This window comes from Bos javanicus, chromosome 12 (genome assembly GCF_032452875.1).
Source record: "Bos javanicus breed banteng chromosome 12, ARS-OSU_banteng_1.0, whole genome shotgun sequence".
NCBI classification, from domain to species: Eukaryota; Metazoa; Chordata; class Mammalia; order Artiodactyla; family Bovidae; genus Bos; species Bos javanicus.
Genome location: NC_083879.1, coordinates 72,015,930 through 72,031,340, shown reverse-complemented (window position 1 = coordinate 72,031,340; position 15,411 = coordinate 72,015,930). Strand labels below are relative to the sequence as shown.

At 43.0% G+C, this 15,411-nt stretch overlaps 1 protein-coding gene across 3 annotated transcripts in view; it reads right to left on the bottom strand.

The window, feature by feature from the left end:
- The window catches only part of LOC133258050 (ATP-binding cassette sub-family C member 4-like), a 334,436-nt gene that overhangs the window by 267,681 nt on the left and 51,344 nt on the right, over positions 1-15,411 (bottom strand). For all 3 annotated transcript variants that reach the window (XM_061434384.1, XM_061434386.1, XM_061434387.1), the window contains exons 12-13: positions 6,615-6,709; positions 6,305-6,391 (exon numbers count right to left, since the gene is read on the bottom strand). In XM_061434384.1, coding sequence (XP_061290368.1) covers positions 6,305-6,391; positions 6,615-6,709 — 182 coding nt within the window. The remainder of the gene's footprint in view (positions 1-6,304; positions 6,392-6,614; positions 6,710-15,411) is intronic.

Sequence of the window (15,411 nt, the reverse complement as noted above, 5' to 3'; positions counted from 1 at the left end):
CATCACAGCTAGAGAGGCTGTGTGTCACCAATGGAAGATGCCACATGAAGCAAGAAGATTCTGTGTGCTGCAACTAGGACCCAATGCAGTCAAATAAATAAATAAAAATTAATTAATTAAATATAATACTATTTCTCCAAACCACTCTACTTTCCAAGTTTTTAGAGTAAAGATTTCCAAGTCATGCCATAAAAATTACTGATTCAACAGTCAGTTGTTTAATTGTTATTACTATGTAAGGGCTGGGTTAATCTTATAATAACCATATGAAAGTGAAGTCCCTCAGTCATGTCTGACTCTTTGCAATCCCATGGACTCTAGCCTACCAGGATCCTCCGTCAATGGGATTTTCCAGGCAAGAGTACGGGAGTGGGTTGCCAATTCCTTCTCCAGGGGATCTTCCCGACCCAGGGATTGAACCTGGGTCTCCCACATTGTAGGCGGACACTTTACTGTCTGAGCCACCAGGGAAGTCTAGAAGTATGGAAGTACACCAGTCTGGAAGTACACCAAGAATTACAATACCATGTATAATTCTATAATGGGCTCTGTTAAGAGTGGACACATTCTATGGTACAGGGATGTGTATCAGATAAAACAAAAAAGACAGAGTCCCCACCTTCATTCATTCAGTCAGCAGAGGTTTGTGAGCCAGGCACTGTCCTACATGCCAAGGATGCACACGCTGGTCAAGACAGGAGACAGCATTATATACCATGTAAATGGGAACATAAGAACGAGTATAGAAAACACCCTTTCAGGTCATGACATGTGCTGTGAAGGAAAAGAAAGCGGGGCTGCTGTCTTAGCTAGGGAGACACGGGAGCCCTGAGACTCTCTGGGGAAACATCCCTGGAAGAAGACACAGCAGGTGCAGGGGTCCTGGGACAACAAGCTGGGCTGAGGCTCCTTTCTGCATTCACAGCTTATGGGGGGTTGGGGGGTACTCATAAATGGTCAAGTGCAGCCCTCTGTGGGCTGTGGGAAGACAGGGGGTACAGGTACCCACTGGAGGAGCAGGGGGAATGGCATGGCCCACTTTTCACCTTCTTTCTGTGCCCTGGCACACTGTTCCTTAGCTTGGGGACAGAGGGACCAGAATATACAGACAGGGGTGAGAAAAAAGTGAAAATAATAGTCTCAGTTGCTGAGTCATGTCTGACTCTTTGTGACTCCATGGACTGTAGCCTGCCAGGCTCCTCTGTCCATGGAATTCTTCAGGCAAGAATACTGGATTGGGTAGCCATCCTCTTCTCCAGAGAGGGGTGAAAAAGGGCTCCCACAAAGCCAGCACACCTGGAAAGGCTGATGGGAGCAGACAGCAAAGAAGCCTGTTCTCTGTTTGAGGACCTGGCGCTGCATCCTGAACATGGTTGGTGGGGGTCTATGAAGGGCTGGAGCAGGAGGATGAGCTGTGTAGAAAGCAGCATGGGAGTCTGATCAGGACAGACCCGAAGACCTGATGACACAGGATGCAGGGGCCTGGTGATGTGGGGCTAAAACATGTTAAAATCCAAGCTAGACACAGGTAATACTGCATCAGTTCCCCTAAGATCTCTAACCTTCTGTAGGTGATAGAACCCACATAATGTCTGCAACATACACATGTAAATTCACAGAACCTTAATAAACTTGGATGTATATTCACAACTGAAGGAAACTGTTAACAGCAAGTGGAGTGTGAGTCATTCACTTTTAATGTAAAACACTTCCCATTACTAATATAAAATACTCCCTGGCGAGCTGCAGTCCATGGGGTCACAAAAAGTAGGACACGACTGAGCGACTGAACAATAACCCCATTATTAAGCTTTGATATGACCACCATCACTCATAGTATATTATTCCATCCAACTTTCTAACTAGAGAACATTCTCCCCTTGCTGCTGAGTGATTTCATTAACTCCTTCATGCTCTCTGCTTTAAGTTTCCCTAGAGAACGTGGCTGCGATTTGCTTGCTAATCACAATTTAAACAAGCTTGCTTCCATCAAGTGAACATTTCAAGTCATTAAACCCAAAATGTTTAAGAAAACTTTACAAATACTTCCTGCATTCGAATAAGAGCTTGGGAGGCCTACTGTGATCAGCACACCATTCTCAGCAATCGGAATGCCTCCCTCTCCCCTCCCCGTGACACAGATGCGATGGCCAGCAGAAACTGTTCAGGAAATGATGGAGAACTTGTGCAGCCTCACATAAGATGGGGTGGCAGACATTTGTAGGTTCAGGTCAGGGTCCTGGGAAGAGGGAGCCTAAGCTACTCCTGATGCCAGGGGGGTGTGGGTGGGGAATCCCTGTCACAGCACTAGCCCCAGTCACTGAACTCATGACAAGTCACAAGGCACTTCTCTAAGGGAGAATTCATCCAGGATCAAATCAGCATGGGAAAGGGGGGCCAGATTAGAGAACTGGAGGCCATGCCATTTGTCAGCTCCTCTGCTACCTCGGATTCTAAAAGATTCCATTCTACTATGCAGTCTTTTTTTTTAATTGTGGTAAAACATGTTACTGATGTTTTTCAGCCCCAAGTTATGTCTGACTCTTTGCAACCCCATGGATTGTAGCCCACCCGACTCCCCTGTTTATGGGATTCTCCAAGCAAGAATACTTGAGTGGGTTGCCATTTCCTTCACCAGGGGATCTTCCCAACCCAGGGATCCAATCTGCATCTCCTGCTTGGCAGGTGGATTGTTTATCACTGAGTCACCAGGGAAGCCCAGTAGTAAAATATACCTAACATGAAATTTACCATTTCTGCCATTTTAAGCATACAGTTGAGTGACGTTAAGTACATTCACATTGTTGTGCAGCCATCACCAATATCCATCTCCACAACTCTTTCATCACTCCAGCACTAAGCATGTTTTTCATATGGGCAGGTTCCATCAAAGTCTAACAACCTCTGCTTAGTAGATGTGAAATCCCAGCTCCTCGGGTCCAGAGGTCAGAGCTCCTCACACATCTGCTGACTCTGCTAAAGTTTCTACTTTTTTATTCTGGACCTGCTGTAAATCAGTGATGTCCCCTCAAAATTCAGTTGCTGACATCTTAGCCATTAGTACCTTAGAATTTCATGACAGGGACTTTAAAGGAGTAACTGTTACCCTTAATTACTCTGGGCCTAATTTAATCTGACTGGTGAGCTTAGATGAAGAGGAGAATAAGACATAAGGGCAGAGACACAGGCTTGTAAATCAGTGACGTTAGAACATACCCTCTCACCACCCACAAATATAAACTCAAAATGACTTAACGACTTAAACTTAAAACATGATACCATAAAACTCCCAGAAGAGAACACAGGTAGAATATTCTCTGACGTAAATAATATCTATGTTTTCTTAGGTCAGTCTCGCAAGATAATAGAAATAAAAAAAAAATAATAAATCAGATCAGTCACTCAATCATGTCCAACTCTTTGCAACCCCATGAATCGCAGCACGCCGGGCCTCCCTGTCCATCACCAACTCCCAGACTTCACTGAGACTCATGTCCATCGAGTCAGTGATGCCATCCAGCCATCTCATCCTCTGTAGTCCCCTTCTCCTCTTGCCCCCAATCCCTCCCAGCATCAGAGTCTTTTCCAATGAGTTAACTCTTCTCATGAGGTGCCCAAAGTACTGGAGTTTCAGCTTTAGCATCATTCCTTCCAAAGAAATCCCAAGGCTGATATCCTTCAGAATGGACTGGTTGCATCTCCTTGCAGTCCAAGGGACTCTCAAGAGTCTTCTCCAACACCACAGTTCAAAAGCATCAATTCTTCGGCGCTCAGCCTTCTTCACAGTCCAACTCTCACACCCATACATGACCACAGGAAAAACCATAGCCTTGACTAGACGAACCTTTGTTGGCAAAGTAATGTCTCTGCTTTTGACTATGCTATCTAGGTTGGTCATAACTTTCCTTCCAAGGAGTAAGTGTCTTTTAATTTCATGGCTGCAGTCACCATCTGTAGTGATTTTGGAGCCCAGAAAAATAAAGTCTGACACTGTTTCCACTGTTTCCCCATCTATTTCCCATGAAGTGGTGGGACCGGATGCCATGATCTTCATTTTCTGAGTGTTGAGCTTTAAGCCAACTTTTCACTCTCCACTTTCACTTTCATCAAGAGGCTTTTGAGTTCCTCTTCATTTTCTGCCATAAGGGTGGTGTCATCTGCATATATGAGGTTATTGATATTTCTCCCGGCAATCTTGATTCCAGTTTGTGTTTCTTCCAGTCCAGCGTTTCTCATGATGTACTCTGCATGTAAGTTAAATAAACAGGTGGGACCTAATAAAATGTACAAGCTTTTGCACAGCAAAGAAAACCATCAGAAAACAAAAAGACAACATATGGAATGGGAGAAAATATTTCCAAATGATGCAACTGACAAGGGGGTAGTCTGCAAAATATACAAATACTTTATACAATTCAATAACAAACACAAACAACCAGTTGAAAAATTAGCAGAAGAACTAAACAGACATTTCTCCAAAGGATATATATATATATATATATATATATATATATATATATATATAGAGAGAGAGAGAGAGAGAGAGAGAGAGAGAGAGAGATGGCCAATAGGCACATGAAAAGGAGTTTAACATTTTGAATTATTAGAGAAATCCAAATCAAAACTACAGTGAAGTATGACTTCACACCAGTCAGAATGGCCATCATTAAAATAACAATGGCTAGAAAGGATATAAAGAAAATAGAATCTTCCTACACTGTACAGGAGTTGACGATGGGCAGGGAGGCCTGGCATGCTGCAGTCCATGGGATCTCCAAGTCAGACACAACTGAGAGACTGAAATGAACCGAAACTGTCAGTGGGAATATAAGTTGGTAGAGGCAATATGGAAAACAGTTTGGAGGTTCCTTGGCAAATTAAAAATAGAATTACCCTATAATCTCGCAATCTCACTCCTAGGCATATATCCAGATAAAACCACAAAAAGACACATGCACCCCTATGCTCATAGAAGCACTATTCACAACACCGAAGACATGGGAACAACCTAAATGTCAACTGACAGGTGAATGGATAAAAAAAAAAAAAGAATGCCATTTTCAGAAACATGAGTGGACCTGGAGATTATCATACTAAGTGAAGTAAGTCAGAAAGGGAAAGACAAATACCAATATGATATCACTTACATGTGGAATATCAAATATTGCAAAAATGACACTACCTACAAAACAGAAACAGATTTACAGACTTAGAGAACAGACTCTGATGTAGAATAAATCATTCTTAAATTCTAGACTTTACTAAGTATTTTCAAACCTACAGAGTAATAAGCATAAAACAAGGGTCTTTCCAGTCAGTACTGAAAACTTTGCTTCTCACATGCCTTAAAAAAATGATGGAGGATTAACAGATTAACAGATAAAGAAGCTGTGGTACATACATACAATGGAATACTACTCAGCCATAAAAAGGAATGCATTCGAGTCAGTTCTAATTAGATGGATGAACCTAGAGCCTATTATACAGAGTGAAGTAAGTCAGAAAGAGAAATATAAATATCATATACTGACACATGTATATGGAATCTAAAAACATGGTACTGATGAATTTAAGTTCAGGGCAGAAACAGAGAAACAGACATACAGAAATGACCTAAGGACACAGGGCTGAGGGAAGGAGGGAGAGGGTGAGATGTATAAAGAGAGTAGCATGGAAACTTACATTACCAAATGTAAATAGATAGCCAGTGGGAATTTGTTTTATGACTCAAGGAACTCAAACAGGGGTTCTGTGACAAAGAATGGATGGGGTGGGAGATGGGAGGGATGTTTGGGCAGGAGGAGACATGGATGTAACTATGGCTGATTCTTGTTGATGTACAACAGAAAACCACAAAATACTGTAAAGCAATTATCCTTCAATTTAAATAAAGAAAGAAAGAAAAGAAAAAAAATGATGAAGGAAAAGAACTGCCAGCCAAGTACCAGGTTACCAAGACCTGATCTCTGACTTAAAAACCGTATATCATCTTTCTTATTCCTCAGGTCTGGATCCATCAACTGCAATTTGCAGGGGGAAATCTGCCATCTATCCCTTTCTCCCTAAAGCACGGACCCCACTGGTCTCCACAGAATGGAAGACCCTGCTGTATTGTCCTTCTTTACCTCATGATGATACAAGATTTCTCTATAATGGATCTTCTGTGGAAGGAAGAGACAAGGAGAGGGACACCAGGGCAGAATGAGCTGTCTCCTGAAGCACAAAGGCTTTCCTGGGCTCTCTTCCCTGATCTCTATAGGGTTCCTGGAAAGCAGAGATGATAGAAACACAGGAGCAAACTCACTGTTTGAACAAGTGTCTGCTGACTCCTGCATCCACTGCACTGAATGGATCATCCAGGAGGTAGATGTCTGCATCCTGATACATGGCTCTAGAAAACGTAGACAGATGTCAGGAGAACACACTTCACACTGCCTGGGGCTCATCTCTGAATCATGATGATGTCCAGTAACTCCCTGTTCATTCCAAGAGTCCATAGAAAGAACCAAGACCCTGCTTCACCAAGGCCCACCTGGTGAGCAGGGTCTGTGTGCTCATGTCCACTAGGAGCCATGGAGGAGGAGGGGTAGGATGGCAACTGAAACCCCACTTACCTGGCGAGGCTGACCCGGGCTTTCTGTCCTTCACTCAGTGGGGTTCCTCTGTCTCCTATGACAGTTTGATCTCCATCCTCCAGAAGCTGTAAATCCTATGTGGAGAAAGAAAAGTGAAAGAGAGTAAGATTTAAAATGTATTCTTCTCCTCTCATATTTCAGTTGGTAAAGAATCCGCCTGCAATAAAGAGACCCCAGTTCAATTCCTGGGTTGGGAAGATCTGCTGGAGAAAGGATAGGCTACCCACTCCAGTATTCTTGGGCTTCCCTTGTGGCTCAGCTGGTAAAGAATCCACCTCCAATGCAAGAGACCTGGGGTTCAATCCCTAGGTTGGGAAGATCCCCTGGAGAAGGGAAAGGCTACCCACTCCAGTATTCTGGGCTAGAGAATTCCATGGACTGTATAGTCCATGGGATCACAAAGAGTCAGACAGGAATGAGCAACTTTCACTTTCCTCTCATCCTAATTTTTATTTATTTATTTATTTTTAGCCAAACCATGTAGTCTGTGGGATCTTAGTTCTCTGCCTAGGCATTGAACCCATAATCTCAGCCATGAAAGCATGAAGCCCTAACCACTGAACCACCAGGGAATTCCCATCCTCCTAATTCTTTAGTACCAGTTCTTCACACAAGTATTTGATCAACAGCAATGGGAATGTTTCATAGTGACTAAACTATAGCCTTGAACAACAACACCAAAAAAGCTCTTTGGTTTCTCATTTGTTTTCATTCTGTAGTTTTTCGCAGAATTTATACATTTGACTATTTTCACACTTATTTATTGAAGATCGACCAGGCATTATTATACACCTGGTGTATATTATTATACACCAGGCATTATTCAGGGCATGATGAATTCAGCCACAAAGAAATAAAGTCCCAGAGTTTCTTTCCATGGTGGGAGATGGATGATATAAGAAATTAAGCTGAGTGCAAGTACTGAGGACTAGAAGGAAAAGGAAGCCGGCTCAGGGGGATGGAGAGTGAAGGAGGGAAGTGAGTCTACAATGGGGTGTGAGGGCTCTGCTCAGAGAGGGTGTGAGCAGATCTGGGAGAGGGGAAGGGACTCAGGCAGACCTGGAGAGGCTGCTGCACACAGAGGGATGGGCGAGTGCAAGGGCCACGGGGGGATGCCCAAGGTGTTCAGGACAAGCAAGTAGGCCAGGAGAGCAGAGCTGAGTAAGAATGAGGGGAGCGAGGGCAGAGACAGAGCAGGAGGAGCCTTGGGTCACTCCCAGTAACAGGGGAAGGGAGAGAAGGGACGACTGACCTGGTCTGAGGTTTTTTAAAGAATCACTTCTATGCTTTGTGGAAAACAGGCAGTAAGGGGGAATGGGTGAGGGTGGATACAAGTGAGGAGGCTACTGGAATAATCTATGGGATAGATGATGCTCCCACCAGAGTGGAAGCAGCAGAAATGGGGCAACAGGGTCAGACTCCAGACACACTTAGAAGGTGGAGTCTGTAAGACCTGCTGACCAGATGGGAGTGGGATGTAAGAGAAGAGGAGGACTGTGGTGTCTGAGACATGAGGAAAGGGAAGGACAGGGTCTCCATATACTGAGTTGGGGAAGATGGTGGATGTCGGTTTAGGAGACTTCACTTGTGGACAAGGTGAGATGATATCACGGTGATATCACAGTGCAGCTGGACATGCAAGTGTGAAGGTCTGTGCTAGAGACATAAGTATGAGAGCTAGTGGCCAGGGTGGTGAAGGCACAGGGCTAGATTTATCAGAGAATGAGTGTGTCTTAAATTTCCAATTTTGCTGAACATGGTGTCAGCTTCCCACTTTCACAGAAGGAATAAGACCTGACTGGAGTCTTCATGTGATACTATACAAGAAAAGGGAGCAGGGCAAAAAAAAAAAAAAAAAAAAGCAGGCTGGACAGGAAAAACTAAAGGGAAACAGTGTACTCAAGGAACACGGAGCGGAGCAGATCAGTTAAACCAAGTGGACGCTTGCCCATGGAAGCAGAAAACACTCAAAGTTAAGGATATGAAGCTTTGATTTGAGAATAAGGGAATCTATCATAAGTTTTATTTGAATACTATTTAAGAAATAAATAGACAAATCTGTTTATTTTCCCCGGAGTACCTGGGGAAATAAAAAAGATGATAAGAACATCCCCAAAACCACAAAATAACAATCAAGTTTAAGTTACACAGTTATTATATTAGAAATTTTAGACGGCCTGTAATTATCACTGGACAGATCCTGGCATAGACAAGCAGCACTCGTTTCTTTGTGTCTACTTTAGCAAATTTGGGGAGGAAGCAAGTGGCACACCGGGGTCTCCATGATAAACAAATCCTTTGATCTCCTAAGTCTCACTTTCCTGTTCTACAGAATGTGCTGTAGAAACAAGAGTCACTAAACTCAAGGATGCTGTGAGAATCTAAAGTGTAGGAAAACTCTCCATAAATGGAAAAAGGACAGGAATTGATAACTTGCTATTGGTGACTGATCACACTCCTAGTAATTAGAGAAACTGAGACTCAATCCCTGAGCCTGCTGACTCCTGGACCTTAGAGTTATCTCATCAGCCTGAATTGATATTCCCAATGTGATTACTTCATATCTCCCTATTTTATTACAGAAAAGTTTTCAGCTCAATAAGCTTAAAGGTTTACTTCAATTAGATCTAGTTTAATACATCTAGTTATTAGCATGTAATACAAAAAGTTTTGCTTTTTTTAACTATTTTTTTTCCTCCAAGATTAGGAAGATGTGAGCACAGGGAGAACTGTAAGGAGAAATCTTTATAATATTTATATGCATTTAAGTATGGATGAATGAAGAGGAAAAGGCTGTGTTAGTAACAGTTGCTACCATTAACTGAAACCCTGATTTGTTTGCATTGCACAGGCATGGTCTGTAGCCTTTAGGGTAATCCCACCCCTCCACCATGTAATAAGAGAAAAGACTGAGACAAACACCTGGAGTTACTATCCAGGACTATTTTTCTCTAAAGGTCAAACCTTTTCTACTACACGTGCAGTCTCTGTATCTTCAGGCCAAGATAACTCTGCTGCCGCCGCTGCTGCTTAATCACTCCTGTGTCTGACTCTCTGCGATCACATGGATTGTAACCCGCCAGGCTCCTCTGTCCATGGAATTCTCCAGGCAAGAGTACTAGAGGAGGTTGCCATACCCTCCTTCAGAGAATCTTCCCAACCCAGGGATCCTGTGTTGCAAGCAGATTACCACTGAGCCACCAAGGAAGCCCAAAATAACTCTAGACACCTCTACTATCTGTGACCATCTCATGTTCATCCACTGACACATGGATTCCAAAATGAGATAAGCAGAGGCTCTCATAACTCATTAAATGGTTCCCAAGTGCTGCAAAGACCTTGCTAACCCCTTGCTAATTGCTAATCAGTCATAGAGGACATTTCAGAGCAGCAAAAAACCTCTTGGAAAACCGCTGAATCAGTGTCCTCATTTTGCTGTGGAAACCTCAGGCAGGTAACAGGACGTGTTCACAATGAGAGCAGGAGTGACACAGCCGGGTCTGGGACTCCCCTCTCACTACTCCTCTGCCCTAGGCCACCTTCCTGCCAAGGAGAGAATAGGCACCAGGGGCCCCAACTCTCCGTCCTGACCATGCAAACAGGAGAGCAGTCCATCTTTGTAAATATTTGTCTCATCACATACAGAAGAATCGCTATGCAGCCCAGTCTTGCAGGGCCCCTTCTCACAGAATCTGCTTCATGGATGGTCCAGGGTGAGGGAAGCCTCAGAACACTGTCCTCGGTACTGGTCCAGTCATGCCACGTGGCTGCAGCAGAGCATCGCCCCCCAGGGAGAACGACGGCCCCTGAGGAAAATGCTGAATGGTAGCCACTGTCCCACAGCTGCTCTTCTCCAGAGATGCTCAAATGTGGGACAGAAAGACAGGGCTGAGCTTCACCAGAAAGGCAAGGTCATGAGAGAAACATTCACACCTGGCCCGGATCTTTGGAGTCCGATGTGGGCATCAGGAGCTGGAGATGATTAAGGTAAAGAGAAAATGCCTGAGATCTGTTTATTCCACATCCCACCTTCCACCGTCATCCATCACCTGCTTTTTGAAAAGTTCTTTCTTTTAAACTTCCTCAAGCAAGCACAGCACCGAGTACAAGCATGGAGTCTAGAGTTGTGCAGAAACAGATCTGAACTTGACCTCCAAATGTTAAGGACAGCTGTTTCATCCCCCAAGCTTCAGCTTTACCAACAAAAATGAGGAATTTAACATCGAGGACACGTATAAAGAATAACTTACATACCTTCTTATGTGTGTATACACACACGTGTGAGAGAGAGAAAATGATTTGCATGTAGACTCTGAATGGGAGCTGCTGTTCTCACTGTTTACCTTTGCTTCCCCCTTTTCTTACACAGTATTTGTAGCGTAGCGTTAGTCACTCAGTTGTGTCCAACTCTTTCGACCCCTGTGGACTATAGCGTGCCAGGCTCCTCTGTTCATGGAATTTTCCAGGCAAAAATACTGGAGTGGGTTCCACTCCCTTCTCCAGGGATCTTCTGGACCCAGAGATTGAACCTGGGTCTCCCACATTGCAGGCAAATCCTTTACCATCTGAGCCACCAGGAAAGTCCATGTATTTGCTCTTAAATTGTTTTTAAATTTTTGGTTGCACCATATGGCATGTAGGATCTTAGCTTTTGACCAAAGATCGAACCTATGCCCCCTGCATTGGGAGCATGGAGTTTTAACCACTGGATCACCACATTATAAACACCATTTAATAAAAATCCAGCTCATTCCTGCTACCTTGATACTGTAACCAGGAAGGGTTAATTTTGAACTCATACTGGATCTGCTTCTGTGACTGTATCCTTATCTTGCTGTTTTTGTTACTGCAGGCATGCACAATGCCTGCCTCAAGGAGATAGCCTGACCCTGCCCACCTGTGAAGGGTTATAAGGAAGTGAAACTAACTTATCTCCCAGCATGAGGCTTGCTACTTTATAAGATATTCACAAGAATTAAATTATCTTTTTACTTTGTTTCCTCATGTCCAACCATCTCTGATTCACAGAAGAACAGGACCTCATGCCCCTGATGAGATGGCTATTTTGAGGTGCTAACCTGCCATCTCAGCTATTTGTAAGGCCTCCTCAGAGAATCATTTTGCCTTTTTGCATTTCTTTATCTTGGGATGGTCTTGATCACTGCCTCCTGTACCATGTCATAAAAGTTTGTCCATAGTTCTTCAGGTACTCTATCAGATCTAATCCCTTGAATCTATTTGTCACTTCTACTCTATAATCATAAGGGATTTGATTTAGGTCATACCTGAATGGTCTAGTGGTTTTCCCTACTTTCTTCAATTTAAGTCTGAATTTGGCAATAAGGCATTCATGATACGAGCCACAGTCAGCTTCCAGTCTTGTTTTTGCTGACTGTATAGAGCTTCTCCATCTTTGGCTGCAATGAATATAATCAATCTGATTTCAGTGTTGACCATCTGGTGAAGTCCATGTGTAGATTCTTCTCTTGTATTGTTGGAAGAGGGTGTTTGCTATGACCAGTGCATTCTCTTGGCAAAACTCTGTTAGCCTTTGCCCTGCTTCATTCTGTACTCCAAGGCCAAATTTGCTTGTTATTCCAGGTGTCTCTTGACTTCCTATTTTTGCATTCCAGTCCCTTGTAATGAAAAGGATATCTTTTTCGCATGTTAGTTCTAGAAGGTCTTGTAGGTCTTCACAGAACTATTCAACTTTAGCTTCTTCAGCATTACTAGTCAGGGCATAGACTTGGATTAACATGATATTCAATGGTTTGCCTTGGAAACGAACAGAGATCATTCTGTCGTTTTTGAGATTGCATCCAAGTATGGCATTTCGGACTCTTTTGTTGACTATGATGGCTACTCCATTTCTTCTAATGGATTCTTGTCCACAGTAGTAGATATAATGGTCATCCGAGTTAAATTCACCCATGTCCAACGTTCCAGTCCATTTTAGTTCACTGATTCCTACAAAGTCAATGTTCACCCTTGCCATCTCCTGTTTGACCCCTTCCAATTTGTCTTGATTCATGGACCTAACATTCCAAGTTCCTATGCAATATGGTTCTTTACAGCATTGGACTTTACTTCCATCACCAGTCACATCCACAACTGGGTGTTGTTTTTGCTTTGGTTCTGTCTCTTCATTCTTTCCGGAGTTATTTCTCCACTGATCTCCAGTAGCATACTGGGCACCTACTGACCTGGGGAGTTCATCTTTCAGTGTCCTATCTTTTTGCCTTTTCATACTGTTCATGGGGTTCTCAAGGCAAGAATACTGAAGTGGCTTGTCATTCCCATCTCCAGTGGACCACGTTTTGTCAAATAATCAGACACAACTGAGCGACTGAACTGATACTGATACTGAACCTGCCATCTTCTCTGTCAGTGGCTTCCTGAATAAAGTCCCTTCCTTGCCTCAACACCTCATCTCAGATTTGTTGGCCTACATTGCAGCAAGCAGAGTGAGCTTGGATTCAGTTCAGTGATTCAGTCATATCCAACTCATTGAGACCCCATGGACTATAGCATGCCAGGCTTCGCTATCCATCACTGTCTTCCAGAGCTTACTCAAACTTACATCCATTAATTCAGTGATGCCATCCAACCATCTCATCTTCAGTTCTTTCCTTCTCTTCTTGCCTTCAATCTTTCCCAGTATCAGGGTCTTTTCCAATGAGTCAGTTCTTTGCATCAAATGGCCACAGTATTGGAATTTCAGCTTCACCATCAGTCCTTCCAATGAATATTCAGGATTGATTTCCTTTAGGATTGGTTTGATCTCCTTGCAGTCCAAGGGGCTCTCAAGAGTCTTCTCTAACACCAAAGTTCAAAAGCATCAATTCTTCAGCACTCAGCTTTCTTCATGGTCCAACTCTCACATCCATTCATGACTACTGGAAAAACCATAGCCTTCACTAGATGGACCTTTGTCGACAAAGTAATGCCTCTGCTTTCTAATATACTGTCTATGTTGATCATAGCTTTTCTATCAAGGAGCAAGCATTTTTAATTTCATGGCTTCAGTCACCATCTTCAGTGATTTTGGAGCCCAAGGAAACAAAGTGTGTCAGTGTTTCCATTGTTTCCCCATCTATTTGCCATGAAGTGTTGGGATTAGATGCCATGATCTTAGTTTTTTGAGTGTTGAGTTTTAAGCCAGCTTTTTCACTCTCCTCTTTCACCTTCATCAAGAGGCTCTTCATTTCCTCTTCACTTTCTGCCATAAGGGTGGTGTCATCGGCATATCTGAGGTTATTGGTATTTCTCCCAGTGATCTTGATTCCAGCTTGTGCTTCATGATATTGTTACTGAGTGCAAAGTATGAAAAGAGTGGACTCAGTAACAATATCATTTCCACAAAAGAATGATCTCCCATTAACAACAACCCAGGAGAAAGAAACAAGAGCATTAAACAAGCAATTCTGTTTTGTTCACATCATCACAAAATGCTGCTCATATGATACAATCTATGATGTTCAGGTCATTGTTCAGGCAAAATTACTATTGCTTCACAAAGCAAGTTTGGAGCCTTCAACACCACACCTTTGAAAGACTGTCCCAATCTTTTTCTACAGTACAAAAGAACACACTGTACTGAACAGGCCCTGAGGAGAAGCCCTTTAATGCTATCATTTAGATTTTTATAACCTAAGAGAGTAACACAGTATTTATCAGTATTTACATTTTTCTTTATTTTTTTGCCAGATTATATTGTCTTATCAGGTAATTTCATTTTCACCATTCATTCACTGATTTCATCTAAATTTCAGAGTTTCACCTTGACATTTTCTGTGAAATGCAGTCTTTTCTGAAAACAATCTCTCCCCCAGTGAAACAATGCAGTATTAAGAAGAAATGTTAAAGCATTCTCTTTTCTTTAAATAAAAATACCAGTCATAACCAAGTGCAGAGAAAAATCTAGAGACTGAAAGGGAATGAGGAGGTATCTACCAAGTGCAGGGGGCAGACCTCATGTGGAGCCTGATTCAAACCAATGGTAAAGGAGACTTCTCAGTGAGATGACTAGCAATACGTAAACTAGAAGGTTGATAATATTGAGGAATTTGGGTTATTCTTCAGATGAACTAATATGTGTTTTCCAAAGGCTCTCCTATCTCTTAGAGAAAAACTAGTAAAATATTTGTGTGTTAGTCGCTCAGTGGTGTCTGATTCTTTGCAACCCAATGGACTGTAGCCCACCAGGCAAGAATATTGGAGTGCGTAATCATTTCCTTCAGGGGATCGTCTGAGCCCAGGAATCAAACCCACATCTCCTGAACTGCAAGCAGGGTCTTTATCATCTGAGCCACCAGGGAAGCTGTGAAAGTGAAAGTCACTCTGTTGTGTCCGATTATTTGCAACCCCATAACTATAGAGTCCATGGAATTCTCTAGGCTAGAATACTGCAGTGGGTAGACGTTCCCATCTCCAGGAGATCTTCCCAATCCAGGGATCGAACCCAGGTCGCCCACATTGCAGGCAGATTCTTTACCAGCTGAGCTGAATGCTTTACAGATGAACTAATCTGAGGTCTAGGATCTGCTCCAGAATAACCTGGGGTGGGGGTGGGGCTGGCAGAGGGCAGGGGTGGAGATGCAGCAAGACTGGCCACCAGCTGCTCCTGCTTGAAGCTGGGGAGTGGGCACATGAGGGTTTATTACACTGTACACTCTAATTTTATAAATTTTTGTAATTGTCCACTACGAAAATAAGTTAAAAGTGAATGAAACTTCACAAAGTGAAACAACTCCCTCCTCAACAAAGCATTCTGTGA